The 23,771-nt window shown below is 36.1% G+C and overlaps 1 protein-coding gene across 1 annotated transcript in view; it reads left to right on the top strand.

Annotated features, from left to right (window-relative positions):
• Positions 1–23,771, top strand: part of LManII (Lysosomal alpha-mannosidase II) — a 60,074-nt gene that overhangs the window by 15,263 nt on the left and 21,040 nt on the right. Inside the window, exons 7-14 of the mRNA XM_090380298.1 lie at positions 6,224–6,340; positions 7,806–8,009; positions 17,366–17,432; positions 18,050–18,089; positions 19,768–19,837; positions 20,219–20,338; positions 20,844–20,960; positions 21,821–21,947. Of these exons, the coding sequence (XP_090236424.1) occupies positions 6,224–6,340; positions 7,806–8,009; positions 17,366–17,432; positions 18,050–18,089; positions 19,768–19,837; positions 20,219–20,338; positions 20,844–20,960; positions 21,821–21,947 (862 nt within the window). The remainder of the gene's footprint in view (positions 1–6,223; positions 6,341–7,805; positions 8,010–17,365; positions 17,433–18,049; positions 18,090–19,767; positions 19,838–20,218; positions 20,339–20,843; positions 20,961–21,820; positions 21,948–23,771) is intronic.

The following is a 23,771-nucleotide window of genomic DNA, read 5'->3' as shown; positions in this document are numbered from 1 at the left end:
TCTTGCAGTGTGTACTCCATATTCATTAATTTTTTTTCTTCATAAAACATGTCCTCCCTACCTTTTCTTGCTCCCGAATGCATCACGAATTAGCACACTAATAGAACAAACTTATCTGCGGAAAGATCTAAACCTCCCAAAAGCTTCCTCGTTCATTTCACAAATATACTTCGTTTCAGTTCCAAACTAAATGATGTCCATTTCTGCTTACAGCCTGCAAACCCGACGTACGCTTTCTGATAGAATCCCAATCATCGGTTGACTCAACCACTGCTCATCTCAGTTGTCCTGATTTTTCGCTATGTAATTCCTTTCGCTTCAAATGAATATAATTCATCTGATAATAAATGATATAATTACTTGTGTATCTCCGATCTGATATTCCCTGTCGGAGACTTAGTAATTTGGAATCTCCTATTTTTTACCTTCTGTTGCTTAAACTCGCTCTACCACATTCTGTAAAATGCATCTGTTGCCTCTGTCATCCTCCCAACTCCAATAATCACTTGGAATTCTTCTTTTTTTCCTTTGACTTTCTCCAGCCTTTTCTAAAAGCGAGGTAATTTTCCTTTGTGGTTTTAATGATCACAGATGCAGCTGGATTCCTTTTTCTAGTCACACGGATCTAGCTTGTAGAGATTCTTAGATTTTGCAATTACTAATGACCTCGCACAGATTGTTCGTTTGCCTACCAGAATACCGGACAAACCTAACCACACAGCAACGCGCTTCTTTTTTTGAAAAGAAGAATTTTTATTGCAACGCTTTGAATGATAATTTACATAATAGTAGTTGCAACAGCCTGTCATGGCACAGTGGCCAGGGATTAATGTACTACAGAGACATTATTGCCTCAATAAGCCATAAATAAATAATAGAATGATAAATAAGTGAAATAAAGTACAGGAAAATGGAGAAATGACTTGAGTATACTACATATCTAGAACGCTAAGTTAGTGTACACCCATTTGTTTCAAAATACATACTATAAGGATATTGTATTATCGATATAGTATTATTGAAGTGCATAAATATGTACATAATTGGTTGAGTTAAGAATATACATTGCTCAAGACTCAAATTATAATAGTAGTAGCCTTGGCCACTCCACTAAGTATTCCTTTCCTATATTGTCGATCTCGTCAGAACTTGTTGAAGTCGACATCTAAGTCCTGGACTCGAAATAGCATCTTCTGAGGAAGAAACCGGTCCGACAGATGAAGGCATCTGTGCAGAGGACATAACTGGGGGATTGCTCGTAGATGTGCCGCTGGGATCCTTCATGCACAGTTTTCCCAGAAGGAGGGGGAAGAGATGAGAACGGTCATGAATCTGACTGTTGTGATGAGCCTCCTTTTATTAATGAGCGACATGAGCCTTGGAATGTTAAGTGAATTGACCATATCGATGGTCCGGAGCTGGTGAGGCAGGCTAAGGTTGTAGCACGCCCACTTGAGAAGCCAATACTCGGATGAGAAAACTGGTTTGGTGGTAGAGGGAGGTGCAGATGTCCAAATCTCTGCAGTATAAAGAAGTGGCGGATACACTATTGTGGAAATGTTTTTTACATATCCATCTCAGTCTGGCGGCTTTTGTGAGGAGTACGTCTATATGCTGCCTGAAAAGAAGCTTTGGGCCGAATCTGATTCCTAGGTCGTTGTGATGTTGGACAAGAGATAGTTGTGTGAGATAGTTGGAAACAAAGGTACAATGCGAGTAGGCGTAATCTACAGACCAGGTGATTGTGAAGACTATGACAAAAGCCTCTACATGCAAATGGAATGGGCAAGTAAGCGTCAATGCCTTATTATGGGTGATTTAAATTTGCCTCTAATTGATTGGAGTAAATGGGAAGGAAACTCGACATGTGGAACAAAATTTTTAAATCAACTAGATGACTGTTATTTGTATCAACATGTCAGGGAAAGTACTAGAGAAAAGAATATCCTAGACCTCATCATCACACATGAATCAGATGACATAACAGGGCTGACAGTAGAGGAACCAGTAGCAGGAAGTGATCACGGAGTTCTACGGTGGATGATGACGAGAGAGGTAGCAGAAGTAAAAGGCAAAGGAATGGGTTTTAATTTCAGAAAAGGAAATTACGATGCCTTAAGGTACTACATGGCCTCTATTAACTGGGTAGATATCGCGCAGAGAATGAATACAATTGAACTGTGGTACGCTTTTAAAACATTAATCACAGATGCCTTGAATGCGTATATACCATTAAAAAAATACTCCACGAGAAGGGTTCCAAGTTGGATGAATAGTGAAGTTGCCACATTACTTGAGCAGAAAAAGGTGGCATGGAAACGTTACAGAGCAATAAAAAGTACTGAAGCCTATAACAGCTACAAGGTGATGTGTAATAGAGCCACAGAAAAGGTTCGACAGGCAAAGGCAGTTTATGAGAAATCACTAGCAAACAGAGCAAAGAGGGGGGATAAAGAATTCTTCACATATATAAATGCCAAGAAGAGCAGGACAAACCAGATCGGACCTTTACGTAAGGGAAAGGGGATAGTAATAAATACACCAGCTGCCGTTGCAGATGAACTCAACAGTTATTTTGCATCGATATTTACAAATGAAAAGCCTTTTGTGGCAATGGGAAATTGTGGGAGCGAAGTTAAAAAATATGTAATTAATGATATTGAAATTTCGAAAGATTATTTAATGAAAAAACTTTCAAGCCTACAGACTAGTAAGGCTCCTGGAGTTGATGGAATATACCCTATAATCTTGAGAGAGGCGGCAAGCGAGTGCATTGAACCACTGAGGCTGGTTATGCGAGCATCACTAGACTCTGGGGAGATTCCCTTGGATTGGAAAAGTGCAAATGTATCTCCCATACATAAGGGTGGCTCTAAACGTGAAGTGGGAAATTATCGACCTGTCAGTCTGACTTCAGTAGTAGGGAAAATCATGGAGGCATTGATCAAGGGTGGAATTCAGGATCATTTGGATCGAATTGAAATTCTCAAGGATACTCAGCTTGGTTTTGTAAAGGGAAAATCATGTTTAACAAATCTGGTTCGCTATTTCGAAAGGGTCACTCACGAGCTGGAATTAGGGAATAATTTCGACATTGTTTATTTAGATTTCAGCAAAGCTTTTGACTCAGTCCCACATGAGCGGTTGCTTTATAAGCTGGAACAGGTTGGAATCACTGGGAAAATCCTTAGATGGATAGAAGGATGGCTTCAGGGCAGGAGGCAGAGGGTTGTGATAAATGGCTATTCCTCAGATTGGGTTGATGTAAGAAGTGGGGTTCCCCAAGGATCAGTATTAGGACCACTGTTGTTTTTAATTTTCATAAACGACATTGATGAAGGGATAGAGGGCGTGATGTCTAAATTTGCAGATGATGTTAAAATTGGTAGAGTAGTTAATGATCACTGTCAAGCTGAGCTTCTTCAGAGAGACCTAGATAGACTTCAAGAATGGTCAGAAAAATGGCAGCTGTGCTTTAATCCAACAAAGTGTAAGGTATTACACCTGGGAAACAGTAATCCCAAAATAACTTATTCACTTGGTGGAGTTCAACTAAACACAGTACTGGAGGAAAGGGACTTGGGTGTTACGATACGGTCAGACATGAAATTCTCTGAGCATTGTAAACAGGTTGCAAGGAAGGCCCATGGTGTCCTATCGATGATCTATCGAACTTTTGCAAGTAGAGATAGGGACGTGATAATCCCATTATATAAGGCTTCTGTAGGACCACACTTGGAATACTGTGTTCAAGTATGGAGACCGCACCTAAAGAAAGACATCGAGCTTCTTGAAAGGGTGCAAAGAAGGGTAACTCGCCTGGTGAGATCGGCAAAAGGGCGTCCTTATGAAGAAAGACTTCGAATATGTGGGCTGCAGAGTTTGGAAACTAGACACCTTAGAGGAGATTTGATTGAGGTGTTTAAGGCTCTGAGAGGCATCAGTAAAATGAATGAGGACAAAATTTTCAAGATTATAAATGATGCTAGAACTAGGGGACATAAATTCAAGTTACGCGGGGAAATGTTTAGATTGGACTGCAGGAAGTTTTATTTTAGCCAGCGAGTTATAAATTACTGGAATAAGTTGCCTTCATGGGTGGTAGAGGCCGACAGTTTGGGGAAATTCAAAGGTCGTCTGGATAGTACTTTCGGGTAAGGGAAGCGCATAGGATGATAGGATTAATTTCCTTTTTATTTAATTTTTAATTTCATTTTATTATTTTTATTAATTATTATTTATTTATTTAATTTTTGTTTTTATCATTGTTTTGTTCGGATTTTTTTTTTTTTTTTTTTTTTTTTTTTCTGGCTGGTGCAGCATAAGCCATAGGCTTTCTTGCACCATACGGCCGTTACTAATACTAAGAGGGATAGAGGCGCCATTGAGGGTTGGATAGATTTTTGTTGGCTGTTTCTTTAACGAGAAGACCATTATTTCTGACTTCTTGGGATTGATACGCAGACCAACTTGTTTGAGGTATATACATATTGAGAAGAGAGTGAAGGTTAGCTCTTCTGAGATTTTGTGATTTGTTGTTGTTATTTGGTTTTTATGAGCATTAGCAACTAAGGCCATATTGCTCGGGGGATATGCGGTGGTCATTCCCTGACCTTTCCGTCTCCGGTGGTGACGGGCTCGAACCCCGGTCTAATCAAGAAGCGTGTGCTACGTACTGCTGCCCCTTCCCACCTGGCTATTGAGGCGCCGAGATTTTGTGAGGGTCTTGGTTTGCCTTTATTGGCGTGAGTACCTCTAGATCGTCAGCATCTCACAAACAACCTTTCTAATACACGATCGAGCTTAGTGGTCCTTTAAGCACCTCAGATCACAATTTAGTGATGATTTCTTCTCTAAGGGAGCCTTTCTCTTGTGGCCATTCTCTGCCTCGTGTTGTTAGGCATTACAAGAATGAAAAATGGGATGATCTGCTAGATATCTTTTCATTTCCTTAGTCGATTACAGTGTAAATCTTCTGATATCAACGTTTGCTCAGAGCGTGTCAGTGAAATTATTTAATCAGAACGTATCATTGAAGTTACAGATTAGTAGATTGAGATATGGAAGGTACTGGGATGCTGAAGATTCCTACACAAACGCACTACACTTCCCTATTTGTTAATGGGCGTGTATTGATTAGCCACTGAAAACAAATATCTCAATAAACAGCTGGTACCGCGTATAATATTCTGAGCGAGGTATAGTATACAGAACCTGTAACACTGAATGTCGTGCTGCAACATTAAACTGTCGCTGCTTAATATCATCTCAATTTACAGAACAATCTACTAATCTCTCATGGCGTTAGTTACCTCGGTGCATATTCTGAACAACCCAGGGCAGCTATCCACAATGACGGGTTGGATGCGGACATACGACGACCGAAACATTTATTACATATGAGCTCTCTGGCGTCACTGAAAAGATTTTGTATGCCATAGAAGTGCACGTTAAGGAGATCCAATTTACTGTGGTAAATTGGATCGGGTGCGGGATTTATATTTTACGTTGCCTGATATATATCCACTAAGGACCGTGGTTATCTGAAAGGACTACTGTAACCCTTTTTTGGTGAATTCAGAAAAGCGGATAAAACTTCTGGCAGATAGCCGGCATTATGTTTTCCATGCATTCATTCAACTAACGAGTATATGGGCGATGCATATATTCGTTATGTGCAGCTAGACAGTAAAATGGTGGATTTGAAAACTCGATATTTATTATACTAAGAAACTCCCTCTTATATTATCATGGCAATATGTGGCTCTTAGAATCGAGAACGTTTTTGTCGTTCTAGTATAATTTATCTGTGTGCTTTGTGGGATAGAGATATAGAATACGATCTTTTACATAATTTGCATTTGAGCATGATTAAAAACTGTTCATTTATTTTATAAAGTCATTGCCGCGGATAAAAATGCTTGTAAATACCATTTTAAGATTCCTCTTAAGAGCACTCTTTCGAAATCAGTCCTAATCCGATGGCTGAACCACACTGCAATTCTTTTAAATTGTTGTGAAAGTTAAAATAATCATTTTAATATCTTTTAATATTCAAATTCCAATATATGAATTATATTAACATTCGCTGCTATAAACACCAAAAGATCATTAACTGTTAAATATTCATAAGAAAATCACGTTCAATAGAATAGCAATCATTTTAATTTATGTTTAATAGATGTTTGTATACGCATATTGATGCATGTTCCCTTTTATGTAGGCACAAAACTTTGCAACTGATCACACCATAATAACAATGGGGAATGACTTTAATTACCAAAATGCAGCTACGTGGTTCAAGAACTTGGATAAACTGATCCATTACATCAACGCCAAGGTAGGTTGATATACATAAATAATTCTAGACCTGTTGTTTATTTCAGGCTGCCAGTTACGCAACAGACAACATCATAATGACTATGGGGGATGATTTCGAATATATGAACGCTGACATGTGGTTTAAAAACTTGGATAAACTCTTTCATCGTGTGAACTATAAGGTAAGTGCTGGCTGAAAAAGTACCTATCATTGTTTCGATGTATGCTGAATAACTGGTACAATTGCATGAATTGCAGTGCAATGTAAATGCTGATTGCACTGCTAAATGATACAAAAAGTAAGGGGGAAATTGACGAACTTATTATTATTTTTTTTCTACGTATCCACTAGAACTATTTGCACTATCCCATCGCTCTATCATCTGGAAACCAGCTCAGTAAAAAGACATTTATTTCTGCCATATCCGGTGATGTACCTAGCTTCTCAACCTCTTTATATTTGGATCCACCGTGAAGTCCTCTACAACGGCAGACCGAGTCACTAGATAGCAATCAGTTTGCTCTGCTAAGTCCAGAATTGGGCTGAGCCCCTAGTACAGTATTTATTATTATTTTTAAAGACATTTGGTCTCTATAGAAGATTTCGATTTGAAAAAAAAAAAAAAAAGATTCCACGGACGACTTAATCTACAAAACGGCTACACGGCTGAAAAACAAAAGTTTGGAAAATCTTGCTTTAATAAAACTTTCTCTTTTATTTTGTATAAACCGTGTTTCGGGTTAGTCCTTTTCTATATTGTCCCTGTGGTCATTTGCTTCATTTTGGCTGTTGAAATTGCTGCTGAGATTATGAAGAAACACTTCATTGTGATCACATACACGTAGATCTACAAAACAAACAAAAAAGACTTAACAAAAGAAGAAACAGCGCCGCGAAACAGGTTAATACTATAATAATTTACCCTAATTGTAACATTTTACTTGTTTCAGGATAAATAAACTTTCTTTTTTTTTTTGTTAAAACACTCTTTAGTTTTCTATAAACGGCAACTTTTATTTTTGAAATTAGTTGGAGCATAACCGGATGCAATCGAGTAGAAACTCCAAAGCAACCAGTTCCACTCTAAGAAAATAAATACAAGAGTAAATCCAAAACACTTTCGTGAATAGCTGGCAGTACAGGTAATACTATAATCGCAACTATTACTCGGTAAGAAATACAAGCTTATTTTCACCAGCGAAGGACGCAGCAAATAATCATTATTTAAAGCCTACTGAAGGTGCAAAGATGGCCTACATAACGAACAAACAAGGAAAAATTATAAATAAACACAATGCCTCGTATTCATAACGCTAAGGTGCACTTTGATATCTGGTGAAGTTTGGTAGGAAAGGTCATTCTTTAAAATGATATATAAATTATTCTTTTATGTTCTCCTTTAATTTACACATTCTATCACATCCTCTTCTCATTGCTACTCAGATGAGAAATCGTCGTAATAAACTTTTATTTATTTTCATAGCAATCAAATGGTAGCAAGGTGAACGTATTCTACTCGACGCCATCTTGTTATCTGTACTCTCTCAATCAGGCCAATCGGACGTGGGACACAAAGTCAGACGATTTCTTGCCATACGCCAGCGATCCTCATGCATTTTGGACAGGTTACTTCACAAGCAGACCTTCTATCAAAGGGTTCGAACGTCAAACGAATAATTTCCTACAGGTACGTAGCAATCGCTTTTGTCTTTTCTGTTGTTATAATTTTAAGCGCCGATCGGGCTAGCCAGGTGGGTACAGTGCCTGCCTGGCAACCCCAAGGTCGCGGGTTGCCAGGCCCGCCTCGGGCTTGGATCAAAGTACTGGGAAAAAAACTTTGGGAGGTGCACTATGGCCACAGAAGCCGATGCGCCAACAACTACCAAAAAAAAAATAAATTATACACGTGTTTATTTTAAAGCGTAACCCATAATTTTTAGTTTACTTACGTTTCTCGTCCGAGATTTTATTGGTCGTTGGTAGCGGGAGTTGATTGAGTTTAACCAGTGAGACATAATTTTAAGCAAACGAGTTGTTATTTTAGTATGAAATCGTTGTGCCAAGAAACTTTCCAACAAGTGGAGTTGCTAAACAAAACCACAATTTATTGTCTTGTTAGAAAGTTTCAAGAGGCAAGGTCTGTGTGTGTTAGAAAGCATAGTCGAGTCACACAATATAAACGCCTATGCGCTGCAAGATGTGAGGCCCAGTTTGTTGAAACAAATGTCGCCCCTCTGTGTTACCAGGCAATACTAGGTGGCAAATGGCCCTCATCATCCCGTGCAATACCATCAATATGCTTATTGGAGGGTTGAAGATGTGAGGCCCAGTTTGTTGAAACAAACTGGGCCTCACATCTTGCAGCACACCTAAATCATTACGAAAAGTGTCCAAACAGAAGAACATATCTTTAGTTAGTGCACACATTTGCTGCATTTGAGTAAGTATCGCATCCACACCCACGCATGGCTTGCGGCCTTCGGATCATGCTGCTAATCTCCGTTACTGTAATTAGTTTTGGGCCTTTGTTTATAACAAGATTCAAGTATTAGACAACTCTTTTTTGTTTTTCTGATCTAGCCTGGTTTCACCTGAACGGCTATGTCAATAGTCAGAATGATCGATTATGGAGTTCGGAGAATCCCTATATATATCGTGAAAGTCCACTGCACTTCATTAAAATTAGAGTTTGATGTGCGCTCCCACGATCAGGATTATCGGTTCAATATTCTTTGAGACATTGACATCAGAATATTATAACTACATTTAAATCTAGTTTATCACTTTGCTTGAAGCTGATTGAGATATTCCTGGTTTCAGCACTTGCCATACCGTGCGCATGACCATTGCATTTATTGCTAGAATTTTTGGGGAACAGTTGAGGTCACAGAGCTTATGGCCCCAGACCTCCAATCGATCTCCATCACATTGTTTTCTATGGGCTCATCTCAAAGGACTTGTTAACGACAAGTAATCCTCATGCTGTAGAATAACTGAAAATGAATATCTGAGGCTGTTGCAAGAATAAATCGAACTATTATTCGGTGGGTGGCACAGAATACACTTTCAGCAAAACCACAAAGCTCTGTGGCATCAACCGTTCTCCAAAAATTCTAGCAATAAATGCAATGGTCATGCGCATGGTATGGCAAGTGCTGAAACCAGGAATATCTCAATCAGCTTCAAGCAAAGTGATAAACTAGATTTAAATGTAGTTATAATATTCTGATGTCAATGTCTCAAAGAATATTTCTAACATCTTTTGTGAACTATATTTAAGTAATTATTTCATCGTGCTTTACATATTTGATTATTATTGTAACTTTTTCTAGGCATACCAGATTTAAAAATATATATATATATTCTATAAAGAAAGTCAAAATTGTGGCTTCTTATGGTATAACCCCCATGTGCAAGTCCTGAAATATGACACCTAGCCAACCCAGGTGCGAACCAACGTAAGCAGGGGTCGAAGTGTGGCGACCACACCACACGGAGGAATGCCGCCCCTCTGTGTTACCAGGCAATACTAGGTGGCAAATGGCCCTCATCATCCCGTGCAATACCATCAATATGCTTATTGGAGGGTTGAAATGGTGGAACCCATGTTTAGTCTTCAGAGCAAAGCTCCAGAAAACACTCTTCCATCACATGGCGTGATTGATGTTTTTCGAGGTTATGATGGACATCGTGGCGTAATCCAAATCTTCCTTACATTTCGAGGGTACAGCTCTAAGACGGTGTTCGCAGGTCGCATCTGGATAGTCCACTGGATCGAACTTATCGGTAATTTTCAAGAGGCTTTCAGATCAGCTAATGTATAATCTCGCTACCTCTACTCTGTCAGATAGGTAACAGTAGATGGCTCTGTCTTCTAACTTCTCCACTAGTGCTGGCCCCAAGGTTCAGTTCTTTTTCCTCTTGTATATTAATGACTTTTTATTGACCCGAAATGCTATCCTTAGTTTTGCTGATAATAGCACCTTTCAATTTGATAAACCTTGCCCTGCTCAAACAGCTTCAACTTCTCGAATATCCCTACAAATTCCTCGAATTCTGATCTCCAGGTAATTCTTCAGTGAGGCAAAGATAGTTGATCCTTCTGAAACTCAGTATTGTCATATATCTCTCAAAAAGGATTCTTCCGCTCCTATGGTTATCTTTTGATGAAGATAACCATAGGAGCAAGATAATATATCTCTATTTGGGATTACCCTGACTTCTAATCTCTCTCGGCATAAGCATATTACAAATGTTGCTTCCTCTACATCTAGAAAACTGGGTTTTCTCTTTCTTTCTTGACGTTACTGTTCTTCCAAACAGACTACAAATCGAAAATTCGCCCTTCCTTGGAATATTGAACGCGCATCTGGGGTGGTGACCCCCAAAACCTCTCTCAGGCTTCTAGATTCTATTCAAAACAGGGCAGTTAGATTAATTAATTACTCATCTCTAACGGAGTCTCTCCATTCTGTCTCATAGACGTTCTGTTTCTGCTGCATGCCTTTTCTATAGATATTTCCATGTGCACTACTCTTCTGAATTGGCTTCTAGTTTTCCCGCTCTCTTCCAAAGCAGTCCGAACAGGTGCCACAATCAGTCAGCATCCTTTTATTGTTCAACTTCATACTCGCAGAACCAACTTTTGAAGCAATCTAGGCTTCCGAGGCCAGACTAGTAGATAAAATAGATATTATTACACTTCCAGTTTAATAAGGAAAAAGTTAATGAATTTTCAATATACAATCTGGAATACAGGGTTAAAAGAATATAAACTGTAAAAATAAATGTCCAAGTCGATTCGAAAAGCGGCGTGCTTATCTCTGTATTTATACACTGACCCACTTGACTACGTTTAGTATTTACGTGTTCCTTTAATTAACTTTATCAGCTTTCATCCGAATATGATTTACCAGCCTGTTTTCAGTTCTGCTAGTGATCTAGCATCCAGCTGATTACAACACAAGAAAAAATGAGTGCATATTCTAACGCATCGACTTTGCAGAAGATGTAATTTATTTTGCTTCTGGAAACACTACTCCTGTTTTATATGTATACCATCATATTAAATAATAAGGAATGAATGAGTCTCCTTGAAATACCTTTCATATTGCACGTTCTGCAATTAAATCTGGAAATGTTTTTGGTATAGGGATTTCTGTATTTCGCCCACTCTTAAAAAAACGAGTTAAATCAAACTTGTGGCAATTATAAAAGTAATTTTTGTTGTCGTTAAATTACAGGTGGCCATCTTACAGTTTCTTTATTGCAATTAATATGTGCTGGGTCATATTTCATTAAACAGGTTGTAGATGACACGCATAATATTATATAACTGTGTGTAATAATTGTACAGTCTTATTTTCATAACAAAATAAACAATACATATGGAAGTTTTGGATTCCAGTATGCAATAATCCATAGCATGACATCTGAACAAGAAGCCGAACTTAATTATTCCATACGACTCTATTTATATTAAAACCTCCAAACTGTTTGACAACCCATGCTGTTTACTGTTGGTTGTCAGCTTTTTTCAATTTAACGACATTTTTGCATTATAATCCCATCACCATCAGAAATGTTTTATCCTCAGGTTGTTGTTGTTGTTTGGGTTTTAGGAGCATCGGCGACTAAGGCCATGTTGCTCCGTATATATTGTCTGTTCTGAGGTCGATTTTCTGTTTGCTGGACGAAAAACCAGAGTTTCTGGGAGAAAAAACCATTCTACCCTCGCCTGAGACCCACTAACTCAGCCATGTTGTGAAAAAGATCCATAAGCATTCCTCGCGTCATTGACGGGATTCGAACTCGGGGGTTTTTCACCTGATGTGAGGAGATTGGCGATCGTACTGACGTTCGTACCCACGAGGGCTTATCTTCAGGTCTCCAGTTGCATTTTTATGCTCTTCTCAATAGCATTAACTATTGCAACTGCTTCTCAGTAGCAGACTTGGCTGCTGTAGACGAGTGGTGAGGCGTTAGATGCATAAATACACGTGCTTTGAGTAACTTCTGAGTTCGGTGCTGTTTCTTATATTCTCTTTCTTATGAACTCCTCTGACCGTGTGGTCGTTCCAGAGTTATAAACAGAAAATGTATTTATTAACTATTGCAACTGTTTCTCAATAGCATTAACTATTACTAGTTCCAACAAATAAAATAAGTTTTCTGTCAACTTGGCGCCATCTAAAGATAATTCTTTGGCCCTTATCACATAATAGTCACGGTATGGGAACGGCATCCAACTAATGTGTTAGTGCAGCAACTTCACCAAAATTTAATTATCCAACTTCAGAAAATTCTTTCAGTTGCTGCGCCGTTGGCAGGTATGGCAAGAATTAAATCCCTCCTGTTCGCCAACAAAGGGGTGGAACGGGCTTTACAAAGACCGAACATGGAGTTATATCCTAGCTGCCGTATCGATCCGGATGATATTGTATAACTCACAAGGATCGCTTAATCAGCCCAACCTGCAATCAGCGGTCACAATGGGCGGCTGCGTCCCCCCCATATATCCCACCCCCAGTTTCTGACTCCGATTTAAAACAATAAATACTTATTTATTCTTAATTGTATACTCTTATATTTCCCCTTAATTATATATTCTGTTTGATGTAGCATTTTTTATTTAATTTTTTAATATAACAGAATTTCCTACTAAATATTGGCCTAGTATATTTCATCTGCTTCTAGAAGCAGGAAAAGAATTGTACAAAATAAAAATAGTGCACTGCTTAGGACTAGATTCTGCTGGATTATTGCCAATGCAATTTAAAGAATGACTGGCACATGATGAGTAATGCTGTAGAATTATGTTTTTGTAATCTGGCCTGTTATCCTGAATACTGTCCTGCCATGTTGGAAGCATTATCGTAGCTTTGCCCTCTGCAGTTTTTAATATCTATGGATAGATCATTTAATTTCTTTAAGATTATTCTTCTAAGTATTGTGCAGTTGTGTTGGTAGGAAACCAAAAAATCTTTCTTTAATGTCGCTATTATTTGCAGCATACCTAATTATAAAAATTAATTGATCTACGTGACTATTGTCGGGCGTTGAGGTCAACTATTAGTGAAAAATAAACTGCATTCTTTACTTCTGATATTAAAATCTCTTCTGGTTTATTCGCTATTAAATTTATCAATTAATCACACGTTTTGAGGAAAATACAACTTGTTTTACCGGGGCCATATCAGCATACATTTCCAAATGATGCTTAAAAATTTGTCAAATTAACTAAGATATTCCAAGAAAGTTAAGTAATTGCCACTACGTTCAGAAAGTGTATTATCGTTGCAATCTCTAAATACTAAACCAATTACTTAACAGTTTATCAGCATCAATGATTCTTTTCAGCAGATCTCGCCAGTAATTTTCTTCAGATTGAATTCGTTTTATTAATTCCATATGAACACGTCTTTTGAAAGCCATTTCCTATATGAACACAGCTTGGATATGATACTTGGAACACTCGTGGTTATTCCAAGTTCTTGAGAGATTTTTCCAATCACTGGAGCCATTTGTCAAATTATTCGTTAAATTTTAAAATAATTTACAAATAAAACAATACACAACTCTACTGGTATCAGAAAAAATTAACTATTAACGTCTTTCTTTAGTCCCATTAATTGTACAGCAAAAATTATATTCATGAATATTTCTGTATGTTCGATTGCGTTTTGTATATGCTATTTTAAAATTTTCAAAAATATTTAGGTTTATTTATTAAAATATATTTCATAAACTTTTCATTTATACTGTATTTATCGATAGCTTTGCAATATCACTGGAATACTTTTCAGGTGGTTCTTCATTTGTATACGACAATGATGGATTATGTTGTGTTGTGTTTTTTTTTTTTTTTTTTTTGAAATTGGTTTTGCTCCATTCGGTGTTTCTTCTCCACTTTGATACGCATAATTTTTTTTTCTAATTTTCCGGTTGTTGTACTACATCAATTCCATTTCTTCATCTTTCATTTCGGATGGCCGTTGAAAAGATAAAATCGCTCAATTATGTTTTCTCTTCTTCGCTTAGCAGCTCCTGAATCCCATCTTCTCTGCATTATCTGAAAAGAAATACAGTGCCCTGCACGCGATAAAATATTACCAGTTTTATTATGAAATGAAAATTTTTAAAATTTTAAACGTGCACCTTGAATATATGATCCTATAAGAACAATAGTTCGTTGTTTTCATGTTTCAATTTAGAAAATGTTCTTTCTCCTATAGCAGAAGTGGTGTGTCCAAAGTGGCACGCGTACATTTTTTTTTTTTAGTACGACGAATTCAGAGCGAATAATGACCTACGTCAATGGAGGGGTATGTTTTCGTTCTGCTCATTTATTTTTTAAATCTCATTTTTAAATAAATGCAGGATATTACTGATAACAAAATTTTACCCTTTATGTGGATGTCGTGATCCCCGAAACTCGGTTTTTCGTCCAGCAATTTTTTTTTCAGGCAAATCGACCACAGAACATACGCAATTTACATATATACAAATATACGGTCCAATATGGTCTTAGTCGCTGATGCACCGAAAACACAACAGAAGATGCACGTGCAAGCAAAATAACGTTGGCCTACGTTGTTGATGCCATTTTAACTAAAAATATCACTAAGTACTCAGTACTTTTACTAAATTGTGTTCTAAAGAGCTGAGGTGCGAGCCACCAACCACCTATTACTCCAACCAACGGAAAATTCTTGTATTCAATTTAATACCAGCTTCTAAATTGTTGTCTAATCGGATTCATCAATTTCCTCACGACAATTGCTGGGCATATCCGTGTCCAGAATTTCAGACATTTGTAATTAGAGAGTAGAGCAGCTTTGAGTCCACTTCCGTACTCTGTTCTGGATTGAGCGGATTGCACTTAATTGAACGCGACACTTGTATGTCGCGTTTTCCTGGCTTTTGATTGTAGATTGGTCAAGATCTGCTACCAGCTGTAATGAGTTAGTGGCGTTCGTTTCATAAATCATGCTGATATCACCAATAAATATACTAATAGGTAAATCCCATAGATATGCTATGCTTCAGCTTGTTGTTAGTGTAGGTTTAGGTGCATAATTAAATCAATTTATTTGTCTCTGCACATGACATGATTATTTGTACCTCGTCCTATAGTCACTATTCTGTTATGTATATTAAATGTTTAGTTGTATTCATTGAATCTTGTGCTCCATTGCATATGCGTGTCAGACCTGTTGGGCAGAACTTGTGACTCTGAAGGAAACCTTTGGTAAAACAGTTTTTCCCCTTTTGTTAATTTCTTATTGTTAAGCTGCCTCTGCTGCTTCACTTCATATCCAAAGGCCATGAAAAGAAATAGATAGGAATGCACATCAGTGGGCATGTATTTGATGCCGCAATTAAAACTATTGTAGCATATATATTACGGTGATAATTTATAGTTTATTGAAAGTTGTATTGTTTTGTGGCGTTCCTGCTGGTGCTGCCATCTATCGATGCTTTAAAACACTTCTTGAAGAATCTAAAGTTCCTTTCAATTAATTAATATTTTAATTAAATATGAATAACTATCCCATTGGTCTTAAATACAAAATCACATACACTTTAGGAAACCCCGACCATAACTCAGCGCAGTATCTGCAGTACCTCAATAACATAGCGCATTGTTATAACACAGAGCCTAGTACTGCTACTGCAGCATTCAATAACTCGGTGTTCCACGCGAAGAATGGGCCAGAGACATGACCTAAGTTTCAAATGATGATCGTTGAGGCCACATTAGCTAGAGCGAGTATCTAGGATACGTTCCTCTTCGTTTGTTTCCGTACAGCCTTATTTGGAGTATATGTGAACCGATGGTGGAAGAACCCCCAACAACAGTCCTATCCGGGCCACCACGCCTTTTTGACCAAAGAGACGAGAGAAGAGCCAATATTTTGTCCAGCGAAACAGACCTCCCGCAATGAAGCAGCTGACACGCTATACAACACGGGAATTTCAACGTGAACCATGTCGTTGTAGTCACCCCAGTTGGGATATCGCAGGTGAACGTCCCCCAAGCACCCCCCTACTAATGGACGTATAGCGGCGATGAATTCCGTTTCCAACTGCGTCATACGTGATTAATCCTTATCATCCTGCACGAAGGAGGTTCTACTGGCCAGAAGGGACAGCGTAATGGTCTGAGCTATATTTGAATGGGAAATACTGGAGACTAGTACATCACCATCATTTTTGACCATGTGCACCAGTTTATGATGACCATCTTCCGCGACCAATTCAGGTATTTTACAAGACACTCCGTGTCACAGCTGCAAATGGCATTGAACTGGTTTGGCTAACATTCCTGCGCCAGACGCGCTCGATCTCTGAGTAATTAAATAAGTGTTTAATGTCCTGAGTCATTCGGTGACGATATTCAGTACCACCAAATACCCGGAAACTTTGGGATGCACTACAGTCGGCATAGGTTTCCAGGCTTTGCTACTCGCTAAAGTTTGCACTACCAGGTACCACGTGCGTATTCCTAATACAAATCGCTCTCAGTATATATACTGTAATATTTCACTCGCCGGCAGAACGAAATTTTCATCTCTAAGTCATTTTGTTTTTGTTTGTTTTATCATCTCTTAACTATATTCTAGAATTTTTTGGTTTTCATTTTTCTTATTTTAATATCTCAAATAACATGTAATATTTGCAATTTGTCATTTTATACAAATCAACTCTCCATAAATCCATATTCATATTTCACACGTTTTGATGTCATAGTTGAATAATTATAGTTGAGTAGTATATTTATTTGTCTGTTTATACTCCGGCACGACAACCAAGTCAGTAGAGTTTACAATAAATCGTCAATACAAATATTTATCGTATTTAGTAGTCACGGGCTTGAACCCCGGTCCACTCAAGGAACGCGTGCTCTGCACTCTCGCTCCAGACCACTGGGCTACGTCAGGCCTAAATATCGTGTTATAGTTAAATGGTACTTCATGTTATGTATTTCATTAAGCTATTTTCTGCAATAATAACTTTTGTAACCCATTTGAATCCTTGTAGGTATGCAAGCAGTTGGACAGCCTTGCACAGCTGGGGCCAATGGACAACAGCGACGTAAATTCTCTTCGTAAGTCTAATTAAGCTCTATTTTCCAGTGAAAATATAAATTATTTTTTAGTCTAGTAACAAGTTTTACTGAATTTTCAACTGTGTCCTATCTTCTTCACATACGATGCTTTCGTTTCACCAGAAAACAATTCTATACTCAGAAAAACCGCAAGTCCAATTTGGAGACTGCATTATTTTCTGTTTTATGAAACCAAAAAGTACGTAATTTAGAAGAAAAAATATGCGTTAACCCCCAGTATGCTTAATTGACTCTTAAAGCTCTGAAAAGTTCCTCCCTCCAGATTTAGAAAGGTTTCATTATTTTTTTTAGAATAAGATTGCGCATTAAATATTCTTGTTGAAATATAAAGCCAAACTTGATTTCATTGTAAAAGATGATTTTAATTTTGGCAAATCGGAAGCATAAAGATAGACAGCAGCGCATGCCAAACCACACGCACAGTAACGCATTCACTTATCCAAAGCGCGTGCACGCGCCTTGTTTATTTTTATATTTTCATTTTAATATATGTTTATTTTAGCATTATTAAATATTCTTGATTTGTTAATGCTAAAACTGATATTCGTTTTAAATATTATTAAAAATACAGAATTTTCTTAAATCTCGTTATACAGGAGAGGCTATGGGCGTCTTGCAACATCATGACGCAGTAACGTAAGTATGGATCGTTTGATTAATATTTAGTCTTTGACATTTATTAATCTAAAATACTTTCGTTTTTTTACTAGCATAATTTTGACACATTTTGTTTGGAAGTATGATCCGAAAAACGTCTTAAAATTTTACGTTATTACTTTCATAATAACAATTTTAAGAATATTAGCGTGATGGTATAAGACAACAAATATCTTGGGATATTAAGAGGAATTGCTATTTTCATAGTAACCTCGCGAATCTTATTAAATGTATGGATTGTTGTACGCTTGATAAGATTTGTGCGGTCATTATGAGAATAGCGATTGTTCTTAATTCCCGATGTTTGTCATCATATTCGATCATGCTCATATTCTGTTTAAAAGACAGGCATGCGTGCATGAATGATGAAAAAGCTACAGGTTTTCCAAGAAATATGACAATGCATTCATTGTATGAAGTCTTATTTGTTTTTTGTTTTTTTTTTTGTGAACTTCTGAATTTTTTATTCTTCAATTTAAAACGCTGATATGACACCATCTAAAATGCACATTTAAATCCTGTTTTATAAAAAATCATTACCAAGTTTCATTGATCATATTAAGTAATTATTCAACTGTAATAGCCATAGTTTTAATACTGTGTTATGCAAATACACGTTTAAATGTAATATTAATTTCATAAAGATTCAAAATTTAATTACAAAGCACGAGCCAGCATCTCTATAACAAACATTTTTATTCAACATGCTATTGTAGTTACTGCAATTGTTAAAAGATGGCAGCACTGCTAAAGTACACAAAAGGTTTCTTCTGCTTATTTTATGTGCTATGGGTTTCAAACAATTTCGAAGAGGATATTAAATCGATGCAAATTTTCTTCCCTGTCTTGAGAGGATTATTCGAACCTTTTCCTGTTCCGCTTGGTGTGGAAGACAAGTGATCGTGATGAGCAGAACTTCGGATTTTCAAGAGTGATGACCGAATGAGTTAGACGAACTCATAAGTAGTATAGCCCTCCCCATACGTGGATCCACCTCGGAGGACAGAGGGGGAACTATAAGATTGGTTAAAGGCACAAAATGGCATTTTTATCGACAGAGGAGGAAGAAAGAAAAAGAAACTTGAATTTTCTAAGTTACAGTAAATGGAAGCCAAGCATCTGCCCCTAGAGACCTGATTGACGTGTTTAAGGTTAAGTAAAGGTAAATACTGATGGCATTTTGATGAACCTTTTGCCGATACACAAAGGATAATAAATGTAAATTATAGATGTCCAACAATTTTTTTTCTATAGTTTCACTTAGAACAAATTCCAGCTTTCACTTGGAATCATTTATTCTTGGAACAAATTCCAATTTGTGTATGCTGGAAGTTTATCAAAATTCAAGGAATGATTGGACAGGTATTTGAAAGAAATGGATAAGTGGAAGAAGGTGACATTTTTAGCTGATGCCAAATAAGCTTGCTTGCTTTTTTTCCAACCATGTTAAAAAAAAAAAAAAAATTCGAAAATTTTCAGACATTTTCAGTATAACTGTTTTAAATGCTACAACTCTTGATTAGTTATTAGTAAACATGTAAACAGCAGGTGAACACCCAAAAGATAACGCGGTTATCAGCTGTAGTAATGTGAATTATTACCATCATTAATATATTCAAGATGAACAACATAAACATGGACTGTTTGATTTTTGCAGAGGAACAGAGAAGCAGCATGTCGCTAACGACTATGCACTCAGGCTTTCGAAAGGCATCAAAGAATGTCAGGTAAAACAATAAATAAATAAAAATAAGTATATATTGATCCTAATGAACCTCGTTCTTAAGATATTCTTATATATATATTATTCATATGCAGAGCTCATAAGTGGTGCTTGCTGTAACTGTAATTTATTAACATTCTTAGCAAAGCTTATTATCTAATGACCAATAGTACGCTTTCAGCTGTAAAATTGGTCATTAGACAACCTGCAATTAATATACTTTATTTCATAAATAAATTGTGAAATGTATTAATCTCTTAATTTACTAATTAATCTCTGGTTGTTTAATTTTTAACGTTTAGCATTACATGATAGCTGGCCCATTCATATTATATTTATTATTTTTATAATAATATTAATGAAGGCTTTGTAAAATACTTTTCAGGAAACCGTCGCCGATGCTTATAGAAAGTTAATGAATAAAGACGGTATGGAACCACCAACTCAGAATTTCTGCAACTTTTTAAATATTAGTGAATGCAAAATCACGGAAGGAGATGGTCTGGTAAGTGATTAGCGAGTTAAGATGCGTTATTTTTAAATACGTAGTTTACACGAAGAACGACTGAACCCCAGTTTAATACTTTAGCAGCCGGAATTTTTCCAGTCACTACTAGAAAAATGCCAGCATGATATGCTGGCATTTTTATCGTTTAAGTTAATTTAAAAATTAAATGTATTTAAGAATTCAAAGTAAATATCTGGTGACGCTCTTTACCAATTAATGTAATTTATTATTTTTATTTATCTACCTTTATTTTTATTATTGGAGTGAAGAGGTATGCACGCAGCTGTTGAGAGTTTGCCTCATACATGGAAATTCAGAAAAGAAAGACTTATCTTTCAGAATTAGTTTTATCCATTAAAATATGCATTTAACTATGTTCAATAAGATATCATAAAAGTAAATGGAATTAGTTGCATAAAGAGACTCGAGAAACGGATTTTAAATAGTTCTGCCAGCCATTTTGAATATTAACTGTATTTAAGTCATATTTTGTTCGTTGCAGGTTGCACTAACAGTCTATAATCCTATCGCTAGGCCAGTGCAGATCTATGTCCGTCTGCCAGTGTCGGGGCGTTCTTATAAGGTATCCGGACCCGATGGGAAAGTTATTGATGCTCAGGTAATCATTTTCAGTATAACAGAAAACTAAGTATAACAACATAAAAAGAAACTTGAATATTCTAAAAAATTCGTTGCAGACATCAAAATTTATCTGAGATGCTATAATTAATAATTTTTTAAAAACAATTTAAAGGTTAATGGCCGTAAATATCTTGAAGTTTCGCGTTTTTTATGGTACCGGTTTTCTGATTAAAACGACCACTCCTTGACGCGGTCTGTTCGTAATACTTTTAATCTTAAAAATATTATTTTATATAGAAAATATGGGGTAGATATATTATTATTATATGTACATATACCGCTAAATCAGATTTTATAGGATTTTATCACTTAAACAGCCGAAAAAAGAATGCAAGCAAAGAGTTTAAAATAAGGATACAGGAAAAATAAACATAATAATAAACATAAGAGAAGACATTCGGTAAAAAAATGCTTTATAAACAAGACAATTGAATGATTGTGATATTAAATGTAGACGAATAGAACTGTGACCGATTGAAAGTAACAGGCAGTCGATCTTCTGCTTGCTGGACGAAAAGCCTGAGTTTCCGGGTGGAAAAACCATGAGACCGACTAACTCAGCCACATTTTGAAAAAAGACCCATAAAAATTCCTCACGTTATCGACGGCGTGAATTAGGGTGAAATTACACTTAATAGTAACTAAGTGTCTCGTAACCACGAAAAAAATTAATTGATAATAGAAGAGGTAAGTTTTAAAAAATATTTTAATTAAATAAAAGACTAATAATTTGGATAAAATCGCTGGCACAAATTAGGTAAAATCGGTATTAAATTTATTTATTTTAAAATAAATAGTAATTTAATTATATAATTTTCCTAAATTTATTTATTTTAGATGGTCCCAATACCACTCTCCATACAAAATGTACCAGGAAGGGAGAGCCAGTCGAAGTATGAGCTTGTATTCCAAGTTGATCTTCCAGCCGTCGGTTATCGAACATACTTCTTCAGGAAATCATCAAGTGAGATTTAGTTTCGTCGTTTTTCTTTTAAAGCTTTAAACGTTATTTTTCTCAAGGTAATCTCCAATTCTGTGAACATTTAGATATTAACATAACGATAATTTCAGTCCCCTTTGCTGATAATTTTCCTTTAAGGAAGAAATCAAATTAATTCAACATGTAAATTAAGTGTGATATACCAAATAAATAAATAATGAGAATATAATATTTTTATAATACTATTATTAATTACTATTATTAATTACGGCGGAAACGTGAAATACATGTTCTTTCAATTTTTACTAAAATCCAGAAGGAAATAAAGTACATTATAAAAATGTTTACTGAATAATACGATCTGAGGTACGCGTTGCTGTTTATTTTATTAAATCACAGATGATCCATAAAATGTATTCCATTCCAATCTTTATTAAAAATATTGGAACGGGAGGTATGTGCACTTTTATATATTTGTTAATCAATTATTAATTGGTTAACCAAGATAATTAGTTTTTTTTTTTAATTTCTATTGTTCATAGAAAAAGTATGCGGTTTATTAGATCGAACGTGACTGAAACGTAACGCACTGAGTACATTGCCTATTTAATGATGGATTTAGGTAGCTGGGTCTCTACAATATATTTTCGATACCCTAAAATAAGGTCGCTGCTGTCCTAGACCAACCAGTTGTATTATTCCGGACCGTGATCTTGGAGCACCGAAGCAACCACATCACTATGATCAAGGCAGCTAAATCGAGCTTTGATTATACTACAGTCCAAAGAATTATCTTTCAAGTTGTATTTATTTCTTTAAACTACACATTGTACATTTGGTGCCTTCCCATTAACTGGATAGTCATGCTCAATAATAAGTACGAATTCAAAACAATAGTTATCAACAGTTTCATAATCAGTTGAAACATGCTGATCAAATATAAAATAATAAACGCAAGCAGTCACCTCATAGATAAATTTGAATATTAATAATATATAAAATGCAATTTTGATTAAAAACATTCTGAACATTAGAAAGGTGAGAGTCTCATAAATGCCACAGTTAAGCAAGATAAACATTTGAAAGCTTATACATCTCACAATTTATAATAATATCAATACCATGAACATTCTAATATCCAACCAAATTTTATAATCCGTTGACTTTCATATATCTGTGCACACCTGACAAAATTAACGGCTAATAAAAAATGAATATAGTATTGAAATTTATTTCTACAAAATTATCTTTCAGGCTGGGAACGTAATCCCTCCTTAGCTTTTCTTTTCCCGTAGGCCTTTAATCTCATTCTTTGAGAACATCTTTAGGAACATTGCCTTTTGAAGTTCTGAAGACCCTTGAAGTCATCTTCTTCAAGCATTTAAATTCTCGTTTTCAGCATCGACATTATTTTATATTTCAAAATCTAAAATGAAAAGCCCTGTTATTTGCAAGCCACAACGTGCACAGAACAGTTCTTTATTAATATATTGATTGTCTATCCTGTAAATATCAGCATATCTCAATGATCACGTTTCGTTTTTGCTTATGTCGGAAAAACGCAATCTACGCCTGTATGCAAATTTTGACTTTATTGACCCAGAGCGCAATACTGGCATGCAAGCCAATCAACTATTCATTTTCTGCTACCAGAAGTTGCAGAAATATACGACAATAAATCCTGGATCAAACTTTAATATCGCTAGTTATTTCGAATATAAATTTCCCCAAATACAAAATTTGTCAATTTATAAAATTCTGAAAATTCTTTCATATTCCATCTTATTTAAATTCGTAATGAATTGAATTTTGAATTGCTGGTTCTCTTTTTTATAAACGAGGATTTAT

Source organism: Mastigoproctus giganteus, chromosome 8 (assembly GCF_048544385.1).
Source record: "Mastigoproctus giganteus isolate SK-2022 chromosome 8, ASM4854438v1, whole genome shotgun sequence".
NCBI lineage: Eukaryota > Metazoa > Arthropoda > Arachnida > Uropygi > Thelyphonidae > Mastigoproctus > Mastigoproctus giganteus.
The sequence above is the reverse complement of the archived record's forward strand: the minus strand, read 5'-3'. Positions and strand labels throughout refer to the sequence as shown.